The following is a 26,479-nucleotide window of genomic DNA, read 5'->3' on the forward strand; positions in this document are numbered from 1 at the left end:
TGGATTCCAACAGTTCATTTTCTGGTGAAATCATTTTTCTAATGTAGAGTGAAACTAAAACATGTGTTGGCTTGTTTCTGATTTAATACTAGCTTAGGAATAAGTCTAGTTAGGCAGGAAATCCCTGTGTTCATTAAACTTCACCTTATTTTAACTTTGACTTTTTTTTTCCCAATATTGATCCATTTGAGTTTCTAACAGTACAGCAAACTATGGGAAGTCATGCATACAGATTTGCATTCTCAACAGACATGTTTTATTGAACTACTTCATTAAACATTAAAAATTTGTCATGTTGAAGTACTCCTTTCAACTTTTCCTTGATATTTAAACATTTTTATTGTAAAAATATTAACAAAAATAAAAACAAAAAATATTTCAATACAAAACTACAATTTGATTTCCCAAATGGAATGATTGTTATTTTTGATAACAGGAAAAAAGGCAGAGTTACCAGAGTGGTGCTCAGAGCATGCAGATGTATTTTAAGCATAAAACATTAGCTAAGAAAATGGAATTCCCAATATGTAATCTCTAAACTGTAGGGGGAAATCATGTGGAATGGTAGTTGTATTCTGAATAAGCAGAGCTTCCACTTTGGGGAAAAGAAGTCTTTTATTGCCTAAGTGGAGTGTCAGAATGCTTTCGTGGCAGAATTTTTGAGTTTTCCTTGACAGGCACTTTCACAGTATGTTAGTGAAGAAAGTATGGAAGGCATGCCTCTGGGTCCAATGTTCGTATCTATTCTGAAGTCTCCAGGGAAATTAGATGCTTATTTTTTGTATTACATTATTTTATTCAGAATGTTTAACATTAAAAATGGCATCTCAGTTGTACTGTATTCTTTTCCATCTAAATTGTTCACTACACCTAGTTACTACATACAGCTCAGCAACAAAAACTGATGATGTATCTGAATGGTACAAATACATTTGAGATAATGATTTGTCATTTTAATGAGCTGAATAATATTAACTTTGAAGGAGTAACTGAAGGAAAAGATAGACTTTTAAGCTTTTTTTTTTTCCTGCGAGGCATTCTAACCTACAGTTTTCCAAACTCTTTCCTCTATGCTCAACAAATTAATGAGTTAGACCACAGGCCGATTATAGGCATATTCTGTAAGATACTCAGCATACTTGCTTAATATAATGGAGTTCTTGCCTAGTACAGCAAAAAGGTTAGCACCTGATGGGCTACTTTGCACTGAGACAGTGCTTGAGAGTTGGGGTGGTGGTGCTAAGTTAAAACCTTAAGTAACTCTAAGTGTTCTCTCAGATGTAAAGAGAACGCTTTCCCACTATTCAGACCGAAATTGCTATTATCTGGTGTTTGCTAGGAGAGAGATATGTATTAGAAAATCACTTAACCAGAATTTAAGGTATAATAGCATTCCATTCATGCTAAAATGACCTGCCAGCTGCTCATGTGAAATATCTCCTTTCTTTAGCCCTCTTTCTTTGTCCCCACCAACTAGCAACACAAGCACTCAAATCTGATCCCCTATTTTTTTAAAATAAGGGAAGCGGAGAAGAAAGTGTGTGAGGAATGATAGTACCATTAAATGTTAAATCTATTTCATGTATTTTTATTATCTGAAATAGCTAGGTTCATACATTCCAAAGCCTACCTTGAATTTCAAGAGCTCTATGAAAAAGAGCAAATGGGTAGACAACTTGTAAGAAGAGTAGGCAGCTGCAGAAACTGTTGTTCTTAAAAGCAGGGAAATCTCTATATAAGAAGGTACAAAAGTTGCCCAACGCTCTGGTAACGAAGCCTGGTAGGTGGCTACCAATTGAATAGATTTCTTTTGTTGTATGCAGTTGGAAAGAATAAAATCAGTGTGTCTCAGCAACTTGTTAATGCTTAAAAATTCCACAAGTAAAATTTCAATTTAAAAATGATAAAGCCATAAATAAGGCTGTAAATAATAAATGAATTACGGATTAATCTTCACCACTAAATACAATAGCTGAGCTACAGTATTACATTCTCATATTGTTTAGATGAGCTGTAATAAAGAGTGTAAAACCCTCATTTTTTTGTATTTCAGGTGGCCTGTTTTTGTTTGCATGAATTCTTGTGCTAAAATGAGATAACAATCAATATGGCTGAATAGATTCCTAGAATATTCTAAGAAAATTTCACGAACTTTACTTTGTATTTAATTTTCTCAGTGATTTAGTCAATTTTACCATTAACTCCTGAATAACTATAAATAGCTTACTAGCTTCAGCTTAATTTTATTACAGTTTTCAAGTTTTCAAATTCATCAAGGTATCCTTTTATCTACTGTATGAATATATACAGCTGTGAGACTATGCATTTGGGCTGTTTCAGAGACCACAAGGTACTGTATTTAAGCACGCAGACGCATTTGCTGTACCTTTTACTAAAGCTCTGGTAGGGATGCAAGAGGAGTCTTTCTGTGTCCAAGTTAATATATTAGAATGAAGGAATACTTTTTGAAACAGCAATATGTATGTATCTGCGAAGATTTGAATGCAGTACTCTAAGTGAGAGCAATGATTTTAAGTATTTCTGTTCCCAATGTACACTGAGTATTAACATAAAAATTTTATGTTACATTAACAAATAGCTCTGTGCATTGGAAACTGATCTACAAAGTTGGACAGTTGAAACTGTGTAATTTGGATACCATGTTCCTACCATATGTTCTTGGGAAACCTTTCAGATTAGCTCTGGTCTAGTTGAGACCGAATACCTCTCTGCAGTCAGGGTAAATCAGCCATGCTGTTACTGCATATCTTCTGGTTTAGTTTAATCGGAAGGAATCTAATTGGCATGCTCTGAAACTCTTCCATGAGGCAAATCGAAGTACAATGAGGGAGATCAAGGGATTCAAGTCAAAAGCATCTTTCGCTTCAGAACTGAAGTGTGAAATTGAACACCCCAAAGTGCGAATGATCCCTCATGGCTAATTTAGCTGGGAAGCCATTTTCAGAATTATGGAAGAGCAGCCTGTGCTCTCCTTTATTTTAATAAACCTTTCCTCTATTTTTTTCCTCTATTTTAATACTGAACCAAAAGAGTCTGTGGAAAGCTGTGTCTATAGAAGAATAGGCATATAGGAAGAAGACAGAACCTTGATTAACTTTGTTTTACTGTTTTTTTTTTTATGTGAAGTGCTGGGCAAAGTTAGAAAAACAGATTCATCATTAAATGTCCTGAAAAGTACAGTACATTTATAATCGCTTATCTTCATTACATCTGATATGTTATCTTAGTTTAATCACAATTGCTAGCACATCATTTTTTCTAGTGGTATCTGTTAGCTGCATACAAATATTTAGTTTTTAAACTCCGTATCTATTTTTTTTTTAATATTGTATTCATCAGTGGAATTACATCAGCTCTTATGTAATTATTTGATTCACAGATCTTTGATACCTTCTAATATTATTATTATTTTTTTTAATCCTTTGGTGTCTTTTATTGATTTGGGGCCATTTATGAAAATGATTTTAAATATGCGTTTCAGCAGTAATTTGTACCACAAATGATGGTAATCCTGCAGTCTGTGAATATGGGTTCATAACTCTTAAGTAATATTCAGATTTAGGATTTGTGTGTGTGAACAAGCACAAATACATATGCTACAAAGTTATGTATGTTTGTATATGTGTAATTACTTTTATATATACAGGGAGAATGCAATTTTTTTTTTTCAAGTGAGTATAAAAATATACTGCAATCGTCATCACCAGAGAATGAATCACAGAATCATAGAATGGCTTGGGTTGGAAGGGACCTTAAAAAACATCTGGTTACACACCCCTACCATGGGCAGAGTTGCCAACTGCTAGGTCAGGCACTAGATCAATCTGATGGGGCCAAGGACTCTCTACAACCTGGTCTTGAGCATCTCCAGGGATGAGGCATCCCCAGCACATCTGGGCAACACGTTGCAGTGCCTTACCACCCTAAACATAGCCAGAGCTCAAACCTGCATCTTTCGGTAGATGAAACTGACACCGGGTGAGCACTCCAGTTACTAGGCTAACCCAGCTCCCATATACTAATGTTGAGGACTGCTCCAAAAGTAATGCTTCATATTTTATATTTTCCTGAAAGGATGGTGTCTGACATGGAAATGTGTACAAAGCAAAGGTATGGAATTGAATATCTCCATGCAGAAAAAAAATTGCCTCTACTGACATTCATTGAAAATTGCTGAAAGTTTATGGCGACCAAGTAGTGGATGTGAGCACAGTGAGGTGGCATGTAATGGGTTTCAGCAGTGGCAAAAGTGGTACTGAGTCACCTCTGCTGGTGCAGATTTTTATGAATGTGCCATGCAGGCTCTTCACTGGCTAAAATGCATAGCTAGTAGGGGTGATGGTGTTGGAAAATAGTGTTTTGTAGCTGATAATTTGCTTTGTCAAGAAGTGTTACTGTGCTCTCTGCATCTATTGTAGTTTCCATGGAAATAAATAGGGGGCATTACTTTCAGTACAACCTGTGTACTAATACTAATACTAATAATTATAATAATACAGAGGCAATGCCACTGATCTCTCAGTTTCAGAATATGAGTAATGCAAGCGTTTTGGAAATGTACCTATAAATGTTTCCTATTTGCCATAAAATTACACGCATTATCAACTAACTTCTCTTTTTCTATATACACAGGTACATCTGTTCTACAGGTGACAGCAACAGATGCAGATGACCCTACATATGGAAACAGCGCCAGAGTAGTATATAGTATTCTTCAGGGACAGCCATATTTCTCTGTTGACCCTAAAACAGGTGAGTGTTTTACATATCTATCAATGTGATTTGGTTAATATGTTGCAGTTAATAAAGTTTGGTAGATGAAATCCAGTGTAGAAAATATGTGGGTGGGTAGGAATTTTTTTTCTTTAGTTCCTGCTATATCCTACTTTTGGTTTTAACACTGAAATTTTAGAGTTGCTATGTTTCACTGAGTACTAAAATGAGCCAACTGGGTATCAAATTAATTCTGCATTATGCTATGATACGAGCCATTCAGCAAAAGTGGAATAGCACTTTTACATCTCTTCAAGCCTCTGTTTAGGAATTGACTCAAGTGTGCTGAATATATTATGATTTTAAATGCTTTGTTTTGCCTGAAGGATTGGCTTAGGAGGATTATTATGTGCCTCAATACGTATCCCATTATAAATTAATATCATTTTTGTATTTATAAAACTACTGTTTTGTCATTGCACTGAAATTGTATTCTCTGATTCAAGAAGTAGGATGAGTGAAATTATTTATGCTTACACTACATCACTAGAAGAAATCTCCTTCGGAGCTGCAGGTTAATACCCTTAGATTATCTGAAGGCCATTTTCTTTATAAATATGATGGCACTTTCTTTAGAATATATTTATAGTCCTTAATATTAAACAAGTAAAATGTTAGAGGTCTTTTTGCATCTGAACTTTCAAACTACTTTTCTTTTTTCTTATTAAAGAATGAAATCCTTTCTACTTATCTATCATGATCCATACACTTAATGTATGGAAGACAATTGTGCTGAAGTGAAGAAAGTGTAGTAGAAATTGTTTCTATTGTAACTTTTTTACGCTTAGATTTCTTAAGTATGTTAGTCTCCATGGACTTTGGAGGCATGCACTTGCTTCAGTACAAGAGAAATTTGTCTGTAGCACCTAAGATGGCTTTTGGGTTACGCTTCCTTTGAGTAGGAGGCTGGACTAGATGACTCCAAGATGTCTCTTGACATAACTTATTCTGTAAATTGCTGAACTCATTTTAGAAAGACCTAAGAGTGCAAGGCCTGACAGGGGTAGCACTGAAGGATTGTATAAAGTGCTTGGGGGTAAACTTGATACAATCCTGTTTGTACTGTGTTCCAGAAATGACTGCTGGTGCACACCTTAGCCTACAGACTATGAGCTGACACAGGTAAAACCATTCTGGAGTACATATAGCAAATCAGTGGTACAACACTGAAGCTCTCTCTGCCCTTCTTTTACTTAGATATACAATTCTGGCCTACATTTTTACTTCTCTTTTGTCACTCTGAATCAGTGCCCTGTTTTTTTTTTTTTTGTTTTTTTTTTTTTGACAATGGTGTGGAACGTAGTCTGGAGCTGTTATTTATTCAATGAAGAATCATAATGGGTGTTCTCAATACCAGATCTGTACCATAAAAGAAAATAATATTGTTATGTCACTATTTGTTTCTGTTATAAAGAAAGCAGATGGAAGTATGTTTTCATTCTGAAAGCCTTAGGCCTTGAGAAAGATTTTAATAATATCTATGAACTTAAATAGTTTTTAGTATGTGTACAGAATATGAAAATGTTTTTGATTCCTTATTCTATTAGAATGTTTACATGGGGAATCTGTTTGTTTTGTTTGTTTTGCCCTCCTCTCTGGAAAGGAATAATTGTGAATTTCTATTGGTAGAAACTTGCTATAGCTGTACAGTTACAACTGTGAATATCAGAACTACTGTCCTTGCATAACAAGAAATTTAAAGATTTGAAAAATGCTTTGAATTTGAATGATTTTTCTAGGAGATGTTTTGTTTGAGTTCATTAATTATGTTTAGTAATTAGCTGTGTTGTATAATAGTAATTAGCTATGTAATTAGTAATTCTCTGGGATAGCCTATAGTTATCATTTACTTTCCTTCTCAATTGCTGCAAAATATTCTGCTGCATTTTTATAAGTAAGTACATGTTAGTAAAGCTGATGAAAGAGAAGTGAAGCTCTAGATCCTAAATGTTTTTGCAAAGATTATATATGTAGGGGCATGTGACTTTTTTTTTTTAAATCAAAATATTCAAGGGACCCCAGAGAACATAAGTCAGTTATCATTTATGCAACCATTAATTTCACTAAAACAAGCAAATAAAAAAAAAACCCTTAGTTATCAGCAATGGGGTTGAAAAATATTAATATACTTTTTATATTTAATATAGTACTCTCTTCTTTAGAAGTATTCTTCCATCACTCCACAGAACCCTGAAAATCTTATGAAATGCCCAAATATGCAAGAAGACTTCTAGGAGTCTGAGTTCTGAACGTACCTCATCTTTCTCAAACCATAAGGTCTTTTGATCCATTAACTCATAGGATCTGTCCGTCCTTGTTCATTGTTCATGTCAAGTGCAGCTCATCAAACAGCAGGCGTTAACATCTGACTGGGAGCCCTAGCCCATAAGCCCTTCTTTTTTACCCTGGGAAATCTCAAATGAGACTGTGCATTTTCCAGCACCTGCAGCAGCCTGCTTTCAATTGCCGCATACTTCAGGAATGAAAGAGAAATCCATAGTGCAGTGCTACTACCTATATAGTAAGCTCATATCTAAACACTGCTCTTGCCTGACACACCGCATCAGTATCCCAGAGCAGAAAATAAAGAGTGAATATCTTTGGTGGGGTATTTATTCTCTCAGTGGTTCTTGTAACTATGATGAAATAAGAGTTAAAAACTGTTCATTGCAGTTTTGAATTGAAATGTGGTGGGAGGAGAAAACGTACTCTTGAACTGAACAACTGTGAAAAAAGTATTTGTATTCATTTGTGTTTATAATGATCTGTTGTTTTAGCAGTAGTATTATGAAGTTTCTTACTCACAAATTAGGATTTCTGAGTCTTTTTAACATGAAGATACTAAATAGTAAATAAGTATGTATGCCTATTTGTGAAAGAATGACATTGCAAATTAGTGCAGACTTAATAATTAAGTGTGAGAAGAGTGTTCCTTCAGCTTTTCACTCTTCATAATAATACAAATAATGGGTTCTAGCATGCCTATAAGAAATGACCTATTCACTAATTCTCTAATTTGGTTCTTAAACAAAATACAGACAATAAAGATAGTTAATGGATGGATAGATGCCTCCAAATGTAAAGGTGTGTCTCATGGGCACCGAATGAGCAAACTTCAAAGTTCTAGATCTTTGTCCTCAATTACAAATATTGTTATCTGTTTTAAAATTCCATGATAAAATTGATGTGGGACTGGCATATTTTGTGACCTTATCTGTACAGCATAATTTTAAGTATGCAAGTGAACACATATTCTTTTGCGGAAACAATAAAAAAAAGTTGATAGTCTGTAAAGTTATTTACAGCTTTAATATTGATGTATGCGTGCATACAACACAACATAGTTCATTGGAGAAATATTTTAAAATTAAAATTAAATTCTTTTAATACTGAGGTAATAATTACAGATTTAATGGCTAAATATCTACCTGATTTCTTCACTTAAAGATATTTTAAACGAAAAGAATTACTTAAACTTTCCAGTGCAAGGAAGAGTGCTCTTTATATGGCTTAGTAGAATAGCCATATTAAGTAATAAAATCATTTCAGAATTCACATTGTGCAGTTTACTTTAATAAGCATACCTATTTCTGGCATAAGAAAATCTTACTTTTTTTAGTTGAAATATTTGACTTGGTGACATTTTTTTTAAATAAGTAAGTTTATTAGGATTAACAGTACCCTGGATATGCAGGCTTGGTATATTGTAGATATACCGAAGTTGGAGAGTTCTGTGTTTAATCTATCTCCTTCTTTCACGCTCAGATCCTCCAGTATCATTTTAATGACCTTATGGGACTATATAAGTGTCCTACAAAATCCAAGTGCTTCTGCTCTAAAGGAGTACTTCATGAAGTTCCCTTAGCTCCACAGACTCCTAATACACCCATTAATGCCCAGTTTCCTTTAATGCCAGGAGAGGGACAATGTTTGTTTGTTTAGAGTCACTGCAAAAGCAGTGAGAACGCAAACAGGATTGCATAATCTTGGAATCTATTGCCTTATCTTTTTACAGTCTTCTTCATAGTTGTGAAAATGTTATCTGCTCACCATTGCCAGTTTGTGCTTTTATCTTCTATGGGCTATTGTATCAAGTTCCCTAAGGTTTGTGTTTACTAAGATTGCTTTTCTATGCTTCTAGATATTCATGTCTTTTCAAATGTGCTGAGGATAATAGGATGCTGGGTTGTTTTTTTTTTCTGAAGGTCTAAAATACTACACTATATCTATTACAAAAGGTAATGATATTGGTGTGAGTAGAGTTCTTTTGTAATTATCTGTAAAATGTCCTTTTTTGCCAGAAGATGATTAACACTAGGAACAGGTGTTTCTCTCTGCATCTTCGAACTTTTCACAACAGGTATATGAACAAGTACTTCTCTGTTTTTAAATGGAGAAAACTAATATTCTATCAAAACAACATGTGGAAATTGCACATATGATAGACTGTGTTTAACTTGAAGGAGTAGGAGTGAATAAGATTTCACCCTAAAACTATATATACGTTACTGTAATTTTTTAGCTCAGCTGGGATGATTGCCAGGACACTGACTCAGAAGATTAATGCACTACACTCTGTATTTAAAGACTTTACCCAAGGACCAGTCCACTTGCTAGCAGTAGATTATAGATCAATCTGTAATGCTATGGAACTAAGCAGTGACTTTATTGCTTTAATTGTTCTAATAGGTGTAATTTTTCTAGACAGTAGAGTCCTAGTTCTGTCTTTCTTTCTAGAGAAAAGAGTTACTAGGCTATTGAGTCTGTTGCCTTATTTTTTTGGCTTGAGAAGTGAAATAAAGTTTTAGCAAAAAGCATTGAGTTCCCTTATTAATACATAACTCTGCTTCATGATCCATGCTCTGTTTTTCAGTTCAGTTTTCCTTTTCACTAGTTGTTGTCCGTATTATTGAGAATGATAATTTCAGAAATGCAGTTATCGAGTGGCAATAAAATTCTTCAATGGCAATAAAAATAAGAGTGAGCAGCAATAGTGAGGTACTTTTCCAGGACCTGCTGGTTTGGTAATGGTAAGGTGCCTGCAATTGGAGACACAGTAGTTATATATTTATTCAATGACACTAATTGTGTCTATTCTATGAGATTATTTTTTTTTTAAAACAAATACATTGTGTTAATAATGCTATTGTTTCAGTAATTAGTTTGAGTAAGTTGACATTTTTGCCTTTCTTATTTTGAGAAATTACATTTATTTCTGGACTGGAGGCAAGGAAAAGGCAGGGGTGGCAGACTTGTGAAAAAGTACTTAGGCATACATAATTGATTGAAAATATTTTCTCCTTCAGTAGTTGCATATAGACACTGATTTTTATGATGCACACAAATCCTGGACTCTCAGAATATAATTTATGCATAATCTACGGTAGATGAATAAATGTGTGCTTCAGAACAAAGCAAACATTTTCAGTTACCATTTAAATAAAAGTAACTGATAGTATCTTGCAGTAAACTATACAGAAAATACTTTTCAAAAAATATTTTCCAGCAGCTGAGAATACTTCATAAGAAAAGTGAATTAACACAAGCTCTGTATCAATTGGCCAAAAATCACAAGGTATCTATGAATTAATTTTACCACGTTTTTTAAAATATGATAACAAAGATGACATCTGGAGGACCTTTGTAATTCAGTTCTTATCTGAAAGGAATAGTATGAGAAACCACTTTCATAAACCGTCAGCTGAACTGTGATCTGTCTGGGAAATTTGACCTTTATCAACTGTATGTCAGCACTTATCCTCCTGTCAATATTCTGCTTAGTATCACTCACAAGGTCAGTGCCTGTGTGAAGGGGGGATGTAAAACCTGACAGTAGGATTGCCTGGTTTCCCTTTTGTTGGGTCCATATTTTCTGGGTTTGCCTCAGAGTGTATTTCCAACCCCTGCAGTACTCCATCCCTTCCTATCTTTGCCAAGCTTTCTGGTTTCAGCTGAGATAATTGTCATCATGGTGGCCATGTTTTGGATATAGGAAAAAAAAAAAAAAAAAACAACAACCAACGTTTCTTACATACCAGGGTTGTAGTTGTTGCTGAGCAGTGCTTACACAGTGTCAGTGATTCTTCAGATTCTCAACTGAACTGCCAGTGAGGAGTCTGGCAGCGCACAAAGATCTGTGGAGGGACAGCACCAGGAAAGATGAGCCCAAGGTGATGTTCCATACCATGCTCTGTCATGCCCAATAATAAAACTGGGGTAGTTGGCTGGGGGTGCAGCTGCTTGTTCAGGCACTGGTTGGGTATCAGTTGTCAGTGGTGAGCAATTACACTGTGCATCACTTTATCTCAGCTAAGGGATTTTACCTTTTTTTCCAATTCTCTCCCCTCTCCCACTGGAATGAATGGCTTTGTGGTACTGTGGTGCCTGAAGGGTTGAACAACACAAGCATTAATAGAAACAGCACAGTACGCTTAAGGTTGTGGATAGACTCTGAAGATTTTGAGTAATATCTGTGGTTATGATTACAGTATTAAAGTATGCTGTTCATCTTCCTTTTTTTTTTAGCTGGTCCGTGAAACAACCAGTATTTCAGTTGTGTAGTATTGTGAGATGAAGCTTACAATATTTGCAAGGAAAAATTCAATTGCGTTTGTAAGATTAGGGAAGCTGTAGGACTTGAAGCCCTCCTGGAATTTAGTAAAGCTCTTGCACTCCCAGAAGCGGATATAGCCATCAGGAGAGCAGTCCTTAAGGAAACGCATAGATTAAATGAGGTTTTGCTCTCTCTCAGACTGTTCTTTCAAGAAATACATTTTAGATCAATAGATTGCATCTAAAAGTGCTTGGGCAGAAAATGCTGCAATTCTGTATATATCTAACCATGATGCAAGTTAGGCTACGCTTGAATGAAAGACGAAAATAAAATGAAGGACTTATCAGTTATTTTCTCTTGAAGGATATATCTTTATGATGAGATTTTCTTCAGATACTTGCCTATGGTGTGCAATGGCAAGAACTGGTAACGTAATGCAGATCCTTTCCCTTAAATGTGTTTCTCAAGTCTTAGCTTTAATCTGTTTGTAATCAGTCTTCAAAAAAGTTAATATCACAGTGAAGTGGTTTGTTCACCTCATCCATAACATTCTGAGAAAGTATCTGAGTGACTGAAAGAGCATGCCAGTATGTTTATTTTGCTAATCATTGGCATTTAAGCTTCATTGTAGTTCAATTCTTTGCTGTACTGAGGAGGCCTTTGTTTTCCAAATGGATGGTCTTTATGCTAAATATCTAACTTGTTTTATACCTCGCAGGGGGGAGCCTGCTGTTTTGTTGTTGTTGTTTTATAGAATTTTGTACTCATAGTGGCTATTCTGCATATTTTGTGTGAGGCATTAAATTTAGTTCAGATGTGGTATCATCTCCAAAGGTTTCTCAGTGGTATGGACAGTATATGTCAACAGTTGCATTTTCTGATTCTGAAACAGTTTCCATAAATGGCAATATCATCTTACTGGAAATGACTCGAAAATTTGGTTTATAATCTCAAATTTCTTCACGTTCTGCAAAGGTTTCATAATGCTCTGGCAAAGCAACAGTTGCAAGGTATAATGAAGTAATAAAAATAATATTGTGCATTAAGATGTATCAGCAAACTATTTATATAATCAATGCCATAGTGAATTATTATATATATTTATAATATAAAATATCACATAAATTATCAGATAAGATGAAATAAGGTTAAAAAAATCCAGGGAAAAATGCACTTTTTTTAAACAACTAAGTACTGGTATTCTACGAAAGTGAACTTAGTAATAATTTTATTTAACAAAATTATACTTTAAATTATATAAAACATTAATTTCTTAGCAGGTAGACATGTTTGTTTTATTTTGATGTGCCATCTCCATGTCCAGCTGACAGGAATAAGTCAAAAAATAGCAGTAAGTGCAATGTAATATTATCTGAGTAATACAGTTGAATTTGACATTATTTTAAACATTCTGTTTCATGACATAGTTGGTCAGTATTCATTATTTGTAAAATTCTGTCTATCCACTACTTTTCACTTGTAAGTATATGCATAAAGAAGTATTTCCATTATAAATCTACTTCTAAGTAGATTTTTTTTTTTTTTTGACTGGGCTGCTGGCACAAAATGATTGCACAAGAAGCCAATATCTGATAGTTTTTAAAAAGTTTAAAGCATACATTTCTGGAGTTGATTTTAGAAAAAGGCTTGTGGGAAAGTAGATCTTAAATAATTGTGAATTTAAACATAGATTATTGGATTGTGACTTTCTGGTGTAGCTTTGAAGAGACAGATGATACATGCTTGCCATACTTCTCACTTCTCTCAGGATATATTGTTCTTTGTAGGTATGAGGGGCAATTAATTTCTTGTTTCTCATAGGAGTGACATCCAGGGACAGTAATTTTCATTGGCCTGTATGTCAGATATCTTTTATCACTTATCTTCTGTTGAAATACACAATAAGAAAGTGGAATGGGGCACTAACTGTATTTGACTAGATAAATGAACCACACAAGAGCTGAAGGACTCAAGGATATTTTTCTTTTGGATGTGATTCCTTTCAGTTCCCCACTTAACAGGAGTTTTGTCCTCCTTTTAACAGTAAGTCTGACAAAAGTTTAGGAGTGTTTTAACCTCTGTGGGCATTCACTGTGAGGTTTTTTTTACTTATTTTGGATTAAGATGCAACTAATATCTGTTTCCAGATGACAGCTACAATGTTACTGTGTTTTTATTACTTCTTTTGACTCTGAAGATCCTTTTTTTGTCAGAAGTCCTCAGGGTGAATTTCAAGGCCTTGAAATTAAAAATGGTTCGTGTAGCTGCTGACACATGTTCCTAGGCAGAAGCAGAATAACAAACAAAAAACAAATGTCTTTTACATTTTCTCTCAGGTCACGCATTTTTTTTAAAAGAACTTAGTGAAAATTTCATTTTTACTATTGATGTGCCACTGTTTGAGAGCATACGAGGTTATAGGTAAACAAGGAGCAATGTTTGTGAACTCACATTGAATGCTAGGATTTTTAAGTCCGCCTTAACTTTTCACTGCATTTTTATTAATTTCTATAGTTAAGAATCTATTTGATATATGACAGCTTCTCTCTATACGTTGTATGCATTGCAGCATATATTGCCGTACATATAGAGAAAAAAAAATATTATAGAATTTAGAGCTCTGAATAATATCCAGGAAGGTGGCTTTTTTGGTGTTTACAGCATTTGCAGTACTTTTAAGGTGCGTGCTGTCCATGGCTCAGGGATGTTGGAGCACCTGCCTCTCTGGTGCCTTAGCTAGCTCATTTCACTCCATACCTGGGACACTCTGCAGATCTTGTATGATTTATTACTAAGGAAGGACGCTCCAGCGTTTTCTAATGATGTTGTTCCCTGCCCACATACGTGCTTCCCATCCTCCTGAGTAAGCAGGGGCTGAGGGCAGCAGGGCCACCTCAGGCATGGCTGATATTTGCGAAGGAAGCAGGTGGCAGCCTTTAAATGGGATTCTCTACAGCTTTTAACTTCTACCTAGTACATAACAGGATAGAAGAAGACTTTCCTTTTGTCTTTGTTCACGTTGGCTAGACACACATTAGCATATCCTGGTGCTAGCCAGTTTCTTGCAACATGGACACTGAAACATCAGTATGTCATATGGAAGGAAAGTCTGAGGATCTCCAGTCTTTCTCCTCATGGCAGAAAGAGGGTCTCCTGTCTGACAGTAATGATTGCAGTGCCTCGGTAATGTTTTGGTGCCATCTGGTTTCGTGGGAAGCATTTCTGACGTTCCACTCCAAATTAGGTTTGTTTAGATTTAATTTTACAAGCACAGCAATATGTGCATCTTTATAACTATGTTACTGTTCCAAGAGGACCATAGTTTAGTACAGAATGTAATAGAATGGCATTACTACTCTTTCACTGGTCAGTGATGGACTACGTCTGTGACTTAGAGATAATGCAGGTCAGTTTTATAAAACTTGCTTGAAATCTGCTAATTTGAAATGTTTCACTTAGTATTCAGTGAACTTTGCATTAAGCTTTTGAAATCTAACATTTCAGTACTAAATTTTAAATTAAGGCAACAGCATAGGAGTGTATTTTTATTATCTTTATGTAGCTTAATTGAAGGCTTTTCTTCTTTTTCCCATTAGAAAGAACAGAGATGGGGGGGGGGAGGAGATTGAGTCCATTTGAAGTGCAAAGGAATTTAAAAAAAAAAAAATTTGTATTTTTCTATCTCTTTCAAAATATCACATCATGTCCTATTTAGAGAGTTTTTATGGAGTAATTTTTATTGTCATTCTAGTTTTAACTAAAATAACTAACTAGTGCTTTGAATAGCTGTCTTACAAGAAACATTGAATAATTACCTTTTTAGTTTGTTCTGAATCAGAATGAAATTGTCATTAACGTATTTAGTAGTTTTAAAGTGTCAATTATGAAATAATGCACCTCTGATTGAACATCAAGCCTCTAATTTGTGAAAATCACTGTTCAGATTAATAGCCACAATGTTGTGGGCTTTTTTTCATTAGATTATTGTTAATTAAAGATTTCTACATAGTGATAAAGTGAGGAGGAAGAAGAATTTTTCCTGACCAACTGCCTGCTCCCCCAAACAAACGAACAATTTAATGAAACTGCATTTGTCTTTGAAAAACAGTTTCTACTGGAAATTTTGAAGCAAACTTGCATTTTCTCATTTGAATACTTGTTTTTGTTTATCACTTGTCAATTTAGACAATCAATTTCCAGATATATTAACAGTTTATGTTCCAAAATTTGTGAATAGTTTTTTGGAGTAGTATCTAACGGTCTTTTTGAAATGTGTGTATACTACCAATAACTCAACGTAAGAATTGTAACTCTTGCAGTCAGGAGATAAGCATGTGAATTCCTTCATTCCATACTTATTACCTAGCCTTCATGCCTTTCCAGGAAAAGGAGAAAAATGTTTTTATGCTTTTTTCTTTCTTCATTACAAATAAGAGACAGAACATTTTCACAGATTATCTAAAAATGGCTTGGTTTGGAAATTATTAATTATCATCTAATTGCAGCCCCATGTCATAACCAGGGCTGCCACCCAGCAGATCAGGCTGCCCAAAACACCACCCTGGCCTTGAACACATCCAGAATGGGGCATCCACAGCTTCTCTGGGCAGCCTGTGCAAGCGGCTCACCATGCTTTTTACTCATCACTTGAATAAAGAATTTCCTTCTAATATCTAATCTAAATCTCCCATCTTTTAGTTTAAAATTGTTCTCCATTATACTATCACTTTCTGCTTGGAAAAAGGAAAACATCACACCCATTTTTAAGCGGTGTAGAAAGGAAGACCTTGGGAACTACAGACCAGTGAGCCTGGAAAGATTGTGGAACAAATCCACCTGGAAGCTTAATGTCCAGGTAAAGGCCAGTGATGAGTGATGTCCCCCAGGGGGTCATCTTGTGACTGGTACTCTTTAACATCTTTATCAATTATTTTGATAGTAGGATCGAGCACACCCTCAGCAGGTTTGACAGTGACACTAAGCTGAGTGGTCCAGCTGATATGACAGGAGGAAGGAGTGTGGACAGTCTTAAAAAGTGGACCTACAAGAACTGAATGAGTTTCAACAAGGCTAAGTGCAAAGTGTGTGCTGCATCTATGTCACAGCAATCCCAGATACGTGTACAGACTGGGAGAAGAACTCACTGAAAGCAGCACTGTAGAGAAGAACTTGGGGGTCCTGGTGGATAAAAAGCTGGACAGGAGCCAGCAGTATGTCAACTGTGTCCTAGACTGCATCAAAAGAGGGATGGCTAGCAGGGCAGTGAAGTGATTGGGCCCCTTTCCTCTGCCATCTGCTCAGGCCCCATTTGCAGTACTGTGTCTCAATGTAGGGCCCCCAGCACAAGAAAAATGTGGATCTTTTGAAGAGAGTCCAGAGGAGTGCATGATGATAAGAGCTAGAATACATCTCCTATGAAGAAAGGCTGAGAGAACTGGTCTTGTTTAGCCTGGAGAACAGAAGGCTCCAAGGACGTCATGTCACATCTTTTCAGTACTGTGCATTTGTTTATAAACTAAGGTGTTATGAGGTGCAGAAGCAAGTAAAAGCTATTCCAGTGGAATGAAACGTGACATAGTGTGAACGTTAAAGACTAAAATGGGATTTCAGCAAATAGGAAGGAGTAAGAAACAAATATTGTACTTTTGGGGAAAGTTGGAAAGCTATTATTTTCAGGATTGCAAGAACAAAAACTATTTTGAATGTAATTTTGAAGAAAAATGGGAATTATTTAGGGGATGAATATGAGCTGTCTGTATTTCAGCTGCCTGCTCCAAAAAATGGGATTTTAAGAAGTCATGAAATAAATTACTGCATTAACCTAGGCAAGATGAAATGATATCATGAATGAAGATCTGTGCTGAGGTGGAATTGAATTATTTCATTATACTAGCTATAATTTGTCTGGAGATGCGTTCCCTTAGGACTCTATTTGTGTAAGCAATATGTTTCTTTGAAATGTATATTCTCTTTTTCATTTCTTTTTTTTTTTTTCTTTTCATTTTTTACAATGCATCTTTACAAAAATCTTGCCTGTCAAATCTGTTACAGAAGAAAAAGGTCACTGTACCAAGAACTATTGTTCCTGTTTCTGTGTTTCCTCACGTAGGACCGTAAGATGGACTGTGGGTAATATCAAATATCAAATGCTCTGGGAGCTTTTTTTCTAGCATACTTTTATTCTCTGGTGACTGAAAGTACCTTTGATATATAGTCAAAATCCAGACATTTCATGTTCATATCTGAAACTGTTATGTTGGCTTTATAACTTGGGTTGGAACTTCCAGTTCCACTTTGAACCGTTTGTTATTTATTACCTGTTATTTTAATGCAATCTCTTACCATATGCATTGTTGTGGACAGTTCCGATACATTTCATTTGAGCAAGTTAAATATTTCCCTCTTCTGCTATTAATAATCCAAACTTAATGCATTCCATACTTAATACAGAATTTTAGTCAGACATAACATTAATTTTTCTGTCTTTGTTGATGAAGACTTACATATTTTTTCATCTCAAAAGTTGATAAAATGTTTTGGTATGATGGGGGAGGTACAGTAGATTGCATAAGTGATATCTTAACCAGGTTGAGATTTCATCTGACATTTTAAAAATACTGATTATTGATTTCTTGGAAAATGTGTTTGCACATCATCATTCTCACTTACTAGTGATTTCTTGTTTTGTTTTTGCATCAAGTGAAAAATATTATTATTTTTGCAAAAAAAAAACCCAACAACAATAGTTGCTGATTTGCTGTTATTTATTCATGATACATATGTTTCAATAAATACTTGTATTAGTTATCATCTTTATCATACTTTTTTTTTTTTACATTAATAGAAGGTCATTTGAACTTAGACTCTGACTTTTTGACTTCATGACGTCAGCAGATATCTGGTAGTCTTACAAGTCTAATAATACCAATGAAAAACAATTAATACACCATTTAAGGTTTGGTTTTTTTTTCTTCATAGTTTAATGTGGAAGTACCTTTAGTAGTGCCTTTAGTTTGCTGCTTAATTAGTCTTATCTCCTCAATGCAAAGATGCCAATTTTGTGTTTGATCTTTTTCCAAAAAGTTTTTAAATAGTATAGAACATGCTTGATATTGATATCTGGTATCATGATGAGAATCTTCCCTTCTGCTGTGGAGCAATAAGATCTTCAGTGATTTTAACTGCTCACATTCATGAAGAAACTTCGTTGTTTTGGTGTGTGCATTCAGGGGGAGCCATACTGACAGACCGTAAGTATTGTGCTAGTACAAGTCAGAGCAGAAACAGAACTTCTTTCAGACATGCACTTATGTCTCATGTAAAATCCTATGAAAGTACCATGTACAAAATTTGGTGGCTCCAAAAATACCCAAACCAACTTTGTTCCATGGAACTGCTTTCTCATACTTTTGACAAAGGGATTAGCAGAATAGCATATAGCTTTTTATCCCTTCCCCTTCCTCTTTTTTTTTTTTTTCCCCCTTCTTTTCTTTTATAACTTTTTTTTTTTCCTCTGCTATTCTGGATGATATTACTGCAGTATTACAGCTTGGGAAACCTACAGATCTTCTGTGATTGCTCTCCTGTGGCACCCTTTCATTATCATTATCTGTAAACTGTTCTGAGGCAGAGTTTCATTTGCTTACCTAATATATGGCATTTGTATATTTAAAAATAAAGTTACCTTCAGGACTTCTGTGGAAATGCACAAAAGAAAATAAAATGTTTAAAAGCACTACTTATGGAGGTACTGCTGAAGTTTAGTACTTAAGAATTCACGTGGAATTGCCAGTTGAAGGGAAATAATAGAGTTGAGTATCAAATGTGACTATATTTAGAACGAGACTTTTGGTTTTGTTTTCATGAGTTTTTTTTCCTTCTTTTTTTCACCAAAAATGTTAGCGCTTAATGATGTGGAAGCAAAATGACTTACATTTAAAGTGCTATCCTCCTATATCTTTTTACGGATGCCATCTGGCCAGACTGTAGTGGTTCAGAATAACAGTTCAAGTTCCTGTAGATGTTTTAGGATGCTCTGTTGCCTTCCCAGTGATTAGATGAATGAGTACATACATGAGTTAAATTGTTCTTTTCTTAACTAATGTATATCCACATTTTTTCTTATTGTGTAGGTAGGAAACGTGGCTCCAAATGAAGTTAACACTTTATTGTTAAAAGGATAATAAAATGTATATTCCGAAATACATTCTGCAATATGTATGATATGTACACATAGAGAGAGATAAAAAAAAAAAAATAAAACTATGCTGGAAAGATTTGTTTTAAGAAATAATAATATTTGAAGGTTTTCTTTTGACGTAGAATATTTGTATTTTCCATTCTCTCAAGATCAGTTTTGGGTCCCAGTCTCACTACATGAAAATAACATTATCATAAAGGAAGACAAGTATCATTGTGGTACAAGTTGTTTGAAGTCTCATTCTGTTGAGCTAGGTGTAAATCTTAAATAATTTAAAATAGAATTATTATAGTTTAAGTGATGCAGAAAATAATGTAGAAAAGAAGCTGACAATGTTTGTGTGCTGTTATAGTTATCAGCCTATGTCCTCAGTAGCAATTGAAATATTATTTGTTCTTTGCTTGATTTAGTTACTTTTTTTCTTTATGTTGAAACATATGACTTGCAACTAATTATAAAAGAAGAACATTGAACTTCTTTTTCACTTTGATAGATTATATGGCTCCATTTAGCTCCTCAAAATTATATCAGATGAGAGTGCAGTCATTGAAACAACAAGACATTATGACTGGTATGGAAAAATATTACTCCTTTTAGTGTCCATAATTTAAAGTTCTGAGAAAACTTGTTTATCTTGTTGGCCAGGTTAGATGGGAGAAGACTGGAAAAAAATTATATAAAACTCTGATGGTTTGTGTTTTTAAAACTTTTTTAACATCTTCTAATGAAGACAAAACTGAAAGAAAAAAAAAAGGATATTTTTATTCAATCATTTCTTTAGAACCAATGAAAGATAGTATGTTGTTTTGGTGTATTCATTATAAAGAAGTAGAGAAACTGGATTCTAGTCATACAGAATGCCAATGGAAAGATGCAAGTTTCATCATTTGTTTCTGGTAGGAATTGGAGTTTGTTATATTCAATTGGTTGAGATGTTTAATCTTATACTTACTATATTACTAGGTCCAAAGAAGGGCAACAAGACTTGTGAAGGGCTTGGAGAACATGCTCTACAAGGAGTGACTGAAGGAACTGGGTCTGTGTAGTCTCGGGAAAAGGAGGCTGAGGGGAGACCTTATTGCTCTCTTCAAATACCTGGAAGATGCTTACAGTGAGAGTGGGGGTGGTCTCTTCTCACTGGTGACAGGACGAGGGGAAATGGCCTCAAGTTGCGTCACAGTAAGTTCAGGTTGGACATCAGGAAAAACTTCTTTGCCAAAAGGGTTGTTAAGCAGGAATAGGCTCCCCAGGCAAGTGGTTGAGTCACCATCCCTGGATGTGTTTAAAACCGTTTGGATGTGGTGCTCAGGGACATGATTTAGTGGAGGGTTTTTAGAGTTAGGGTAGTATGGTTAGGTTGCGGTTGGACTTGATGATCTCAGAGGTTTTTTCCAACCCGAGCAATTCTATGATTCTGTGAAGAATGCCATAGATGTCTCTGGGTTATTATTGTTTAACTGCACTTTTGTTTATAAAATTGGATTTGAGTAAGAAGGAGCAAATGATTGTTTCTGCTGTAAGTGAAAGAAAATCTTCTGCAATGTAGATATTTGGTATAGACATTATAAAAATATTTTGCTGTCTTTATTTTGATATTTGATCATAACAGTTTGATTGCTGAAATTTATTTCTTGTTTGAAAAATTGACAAGGATGAATGAAGAGGCATGACATTATTTTGATGCTTCTGTGTTGATAAGTATTTTTTTAATTTATGTCTAAACTGTGCACTTTTCCTTTGTACTAGTATTGTCTGAACCTGAGAAAATCTTTGTCTACCCATGTGTATGGGAACTGCTGAATCATGGCCTGAACCTCTGATTGATCACCTGAGGTGAGCAGTGAGTCAGCCATGGGAGCACAGGTGAAGGCAATTCACCTGTGCTGCTGAAAGGGGTGGAGCCTGGCTCCACCTCTCCTAGACCCATTTAAGAGCTGACTGCCAGTGGGAGAGGATCTCTTTCTAAAGATCCGCTCCACCGGAGTTTCCCAAGCAAGTTCTGGATATGGGTGAGTGTATCTATCTTTTCTGTTTCCTGCTTTGGTGTAACAACTACGTTACACCAAAGCTCTCTGCTATACTATAACATCTCTATATTCATTAATTGTGCACTATGCCCCAGTCTTTCCTTTTGACACTTTTCATCTGCACACATGTCCAGCCTACTAGCTTTATGTTTTTGTTGATTTCTTTTTTTGTTTTAGTTAAAAAAAACATTAAAAATTGAAATAAGTTTTGTTACTTATATGCATTAACTATATTATATATATATTGAGTATAATTATATATTACTGATACTACTTTATGTAATATATGTGGCTCAACACAGTTCTTCCTTACTCAATGAAGCCCAGACAAGCCTAAAGTAGCAGGGATTAAACATAGCCTACTTTTTTAATTCGTGTTTTGGCTTTATGCATTAGAGTCTTATCTCAGTCCCACATTGACTCATGGAGTGGCCCACGCAGAGCAAAAAAGAGTTTTAACAGGGAAGAAAATGCTGTAATCAGTGACAAGGAGATAGCCATAATGGAAAGGTTCAAAAAGCATTGTTTTTAGCCTGGGCTCTCTACTTGCTGGGTAACCATTTTCATTGGGCATTGCAACGGATCTACCTCGGATTTATCATCTGCTCCCATCCTACCACTGATCACTTTATTTAACAAACCTTTAAATATTGAAGAAATAGGTGTTTGGCTCCCCCCCTTGAATAAGCTATTAATTGAAAAGGAGGTTTGTTGCACTGATACTTTACCACCAAGAACATATGCTGTTATTATACTAGTCTTCTGCCTTTTTCTGAGGTTTATTAGGAATGAAAATATAGTCATCTGAGTTATTAAATGTTTCATACAATCGCATCTATCTTATAGTGTACCAGTGTGAGGATTGCTGTTACCAGAGAGAATATTTAAAAATCTTAGGATTTGTGTTTTCTTACGGTGTGCATGCAAATATATGGAACGTATATATAAGTGAACTTCTATTAATCCCATTTTAGGACAGTATTTATTGCAGAATTACAATTAACCATGTTTTCAATTCATATGGCCGTTTTAAGTGATTAGGTTCCACATTAGCATTTTTTTCAAGATCCTCTTTTTTTTTTTACTGCTACATACTATGCTTGCTTTAATATTACTATACTTTCCTCATCTATGAGGTTGTACCAATGTCGTGTACAGCATCATGGAATGGTATGTGTGAAGAAAGAAAGATGAGACATAAAATAGTTCAGCTGAAACCCTGTCCACACTGTGGGACTTTTTGTTGTTTCTACAGTGAGTGTGCACCATATTGTTTTGTATTCAAAAGGAGTATCCAGTCATCTAATATGAATTAAACTAATGGAATTTTAAATAATCAATTTGGTGGAAATAAATTTAAGTACTGAAAAAATGCAAATGTTATTAATCTATTTGACGTTTACTACCAGGATAGAGAAAAATGTAAAGCTTTTTTTTTTTTTGCATAACTTATAGATATACATAATACATATGTATATACATGTATCACAATATGGAACTGCAAATTTTCTTGTTTTTTAAGCCTTCAATCTTCAAAGATTTATTAAATTATTTTGAGACTATGTTTGCCATATATCCTAATGGAAGTACTCTTTTCCAATGGATAATACGCATCACTTCTCACAGTACTGTTTCTTGAATGCATGTTCTCAGGTAAAACGTTTCTTCTGACAAACTGCTCTATTGAGTAGACCGTGCAAAACAAAAAGACGTTTGGGGAAGTTGAGACGTGAAATCTACTGGAGGAGAAAGTAAATTGTGATAGTTAATGGAAAGAATCAGGAGAGGAAATCATTAAAAAAAAAAAAAAAAAAAATACTACAGAAGAGAGGCTGCTTGGAGGCTATTTCCTTTCACATTACCTTCATAAGGCTTTTATCACATACTATCACAGAACTCTGTTTAATTTCTCACTTGGTTTAAATAGAGTAGTGCAAGATAGAAGAATACGTTAATTCACATGCAGATATATGAAATAAAGTTTTTGAGTTTATGAAAAGATTAAATTAGCTTGTTTAGATGAGTGTGTTGTTTAATAAATGTGGAATTATGCATTTACAATGATTTCAGAGCTGTGGTATAGTTTTTGACAGCTTTATTGGTGATTACAACAACTTGTTCCTCATATATTCAAATATTGTGTAATTGTCTGTTGTGGCTGTGCTATGAGGCAACTCATCTTACCAGAACATAATAAAAAAGGGAGAGGAGAAAAGAGAGAAACAAAACAAAAATAAAAACAACCAATGTAAATATATCCAGAGTGAATAGGTTGAATGTTTTCCCTGTGGCAATTCTTGATGACGGCAGTGCCTGAATGCTCAGTTGATGTGAACCAGTGTAGTTGTACTGATGTTTGAATAAACAACTGGCTCCCAATCTCTGGATTCCAGGAAGGCTTGCTGTGAGAACTATTGAGATAAAAGAAAGAGGAGATCTGCAGTTCAGGAAAAAAGAAAGATTCTATAACATGTTTAAGATGTATTGACAATATTTTAAAAGCATAATAAAGGCTTCTTTGATCTACCATGATGAAGAATATGGTACTCGAAATCATCATAAACCATTTTTATTTATTGTAATACAGTCATACATTGACTTATTCAGTTTTCAGTGTTTCTTAACTTCTGTCATTAGACCATTTTCTGAACTGCAGAATCCTGCAAGATTTTCCTGTGAGAGAAGTGCTGCTCCAGGTTATGCTTGTAGTTTTTCCAGGTGTCAAAAATGACTTAAATGCCCTTAAAAATATGATTTTAATGCACTAATTAGTATTAACAGGAAAAAAAAAAATACAGTTTACATATTTTTTTCTCCAATTTGATATCCTTTTATACCCTGACTTTCACCTCTAGCCAGATTCATTTATTTCTGACTAAGCTGGGTTGCTGTCTTTTGAGTTAATTATTGACCAAGTAGCGACTTAAATACAAGTGTACAAATTAAGCTAATCCATTTAAAAGAATCCATATTTCTTTGCTGTTTAAACCCTGTGTAATCTCCCTGCTGTATTTATTGTAATTTTGTGCTCTGCTTTTATTCTCATCTACTACTGCACCAGCTGCTGCTGCTTCTGGAAAGCAATTTTGCTGGCATATCATTTCACCAGTAGTAGCTGCCCAAGGGAAATTGTTAGATCAAATCGATTCTACAGATACTGTTCTCTGTTTCCAGAATTCTGCCCTTTCTTTCCCCATGTGTGACATAAACATCTTCAGTTCTTGTCTTTTTGTGTGTGTATGTGTGTTTATCTGTAAGCTGTTAGTACTATTTACACTACTGTAAAACACCGAAGTATTTTGGATTCCTGAGTGAATGCAATTCAAAATCAATGCTGCTCTTGCCTTCAGCCTCAGCTGACATCTTTTCTTAAAACTGAACTTATCCTTTAAGACCTAAACCTATATTTCATTAGATATATTCTATCTGATTTTATTTGACTGAAGACATGAATAATACAATCTTAAATAGATTCTGGCTATCATAGTAAAACTATTAAGATAATTCTTTAACATTTTATTAAACTTTTCAAACACTTTGTGTAAAGTGCATTCAGAAAACAAGTCAATGTAGTAACCTATACAGTAAGACCAAGCACACTTTAAAAATTGGTAGGAGACTACATTTTTAAATGAGAAATAGTAGACTAAGAAATATTACTAGCTATTCATAATGCATGATAAAAGAAGTAAGACATGGAACTGCTCATTAAATATTTATATTTGAAAAAATATTTCCAGAAAAAAAAAGGGAAGATTGACATAAATAGACTCTCATTTGTAACTGGTAGAAAAACAGTATAGTAAGCAAAGAAATACAGGGAAAACTGAGTTTATTGTTCAAAACAATAGAGCTACAACTAAGAATCACAATGACATATTTATAAAAAGTTGGCATAGATCCATGAACAAATATATGATAAATCAATGTAATATACCTTTGATAAGATTACCATTAAGTTCTATAAATAGTAATGTTGGTGTTTTATAAAGTAACCCAGTCTAAAATTTGATTTGATGATTTTAACATATTTCATGATGACTGAGGGGGTAGAAAATACAAAATCCTCATGACTTTCAATAAATACTATCATACAAAGAGATTTTCAGAAATCAGCATGTAGTCACAGTAATGGTCTATCTAGGCTGGTATTCTGCCTTTGACAACATTAGTGGGGAAATGCTGCTTAGGGAGAGGACATTTGTCAGGACACTTTCCGCATATTGCTCCCCTAATACTTTCATCTACAGCTGTTTTATTAGGGATATAGGAGATGGCACCTTCCCTAATTTCAACACTGTCGATTTCATAATCTGTTGATCATGAGTTTATCTAATACTTTTCTGACCTGCTGATATTATCCTGTAGTAACAACCTGCATTTTTAAAGAAATACTTTCTAGTTTAAACCAGCCTGTCTGGCAAGTTTCATCACCTGATTTCAATTTTAGAATTGTTGGATTTGGTGAATAAAAGCTCTACATTTACCTTGTCATACATTTTAACAACCCAGAAGATGTTCCTGTCACATACTGACTGTGAGATTTCACTTCGTGCTTCTTTGTCTGAGAAGGAAATACTGAATAGTTGTCTAAATAAAACTATGAGAAGACCCAAGACTGTCCGCCTTTCTAGACCCTCGTAAGAGAACCTCACCAAACCTAACTTTACTTGTCCTCTGTAGCTCAGAGTGTTTTAAGGCATGTTCTAAGACCAGAGTATTTCTCAGTATTCAAGTTTTAAAATATCATCCTCCATTTTGTTCCTAATAACTTTTCCAGTCTGTCTAGCATTTAGTTGAATTTTTAATTGTCATTATGCCAGTGATCTGGAACTGTTGACAATGACTACAGACTGTTTTTGTTAGTTGAAAATACCACTATGGATGGATGTCTTTAAGTACAAC

The 26,479-nt window shown here is 34.7% G+C and overlaps 1 protein-coding gene across 7 annotated transcripts in view; it reads left to right on the forward strand.

The window, feature by feature from the left end:
* The window catches only part of CDH18 (cadherin 18), a 238,312-nt gene that overhangs the window by 117,590 nt on the left and 94,243 nt on the right, over positions 1-26,479 (forward strand). For all 7 annotated transcript variants that reach the window (XM_085220396.1, XM_085220394.1, XM_085220398.1 and 4 more), the window contains one exon: positions 4,654-4,773. In XM_085220396.1, coding sequence (XP_085076522.1) covers positions 4,654-4,773 — 120 coding nt within the window. The remainder of the gene's footprint in view (positions 1-4,653; positions 4,774-26,479) is intronic.

The sequence above is a fragment of the Meleagris gallopavo genome, chromosome 3 (assembly GCF_905368555.1).
Source record: "Meleagris gallopavo chromosome 3, MGAL_WU_HG_1.1, whole genome shotgun sequence".
NCBI lineage: Eukaryota > Metazoa > Chordata > Aves > Galliformes > Phasianidae > Meleagris > Meleagris gallopavo.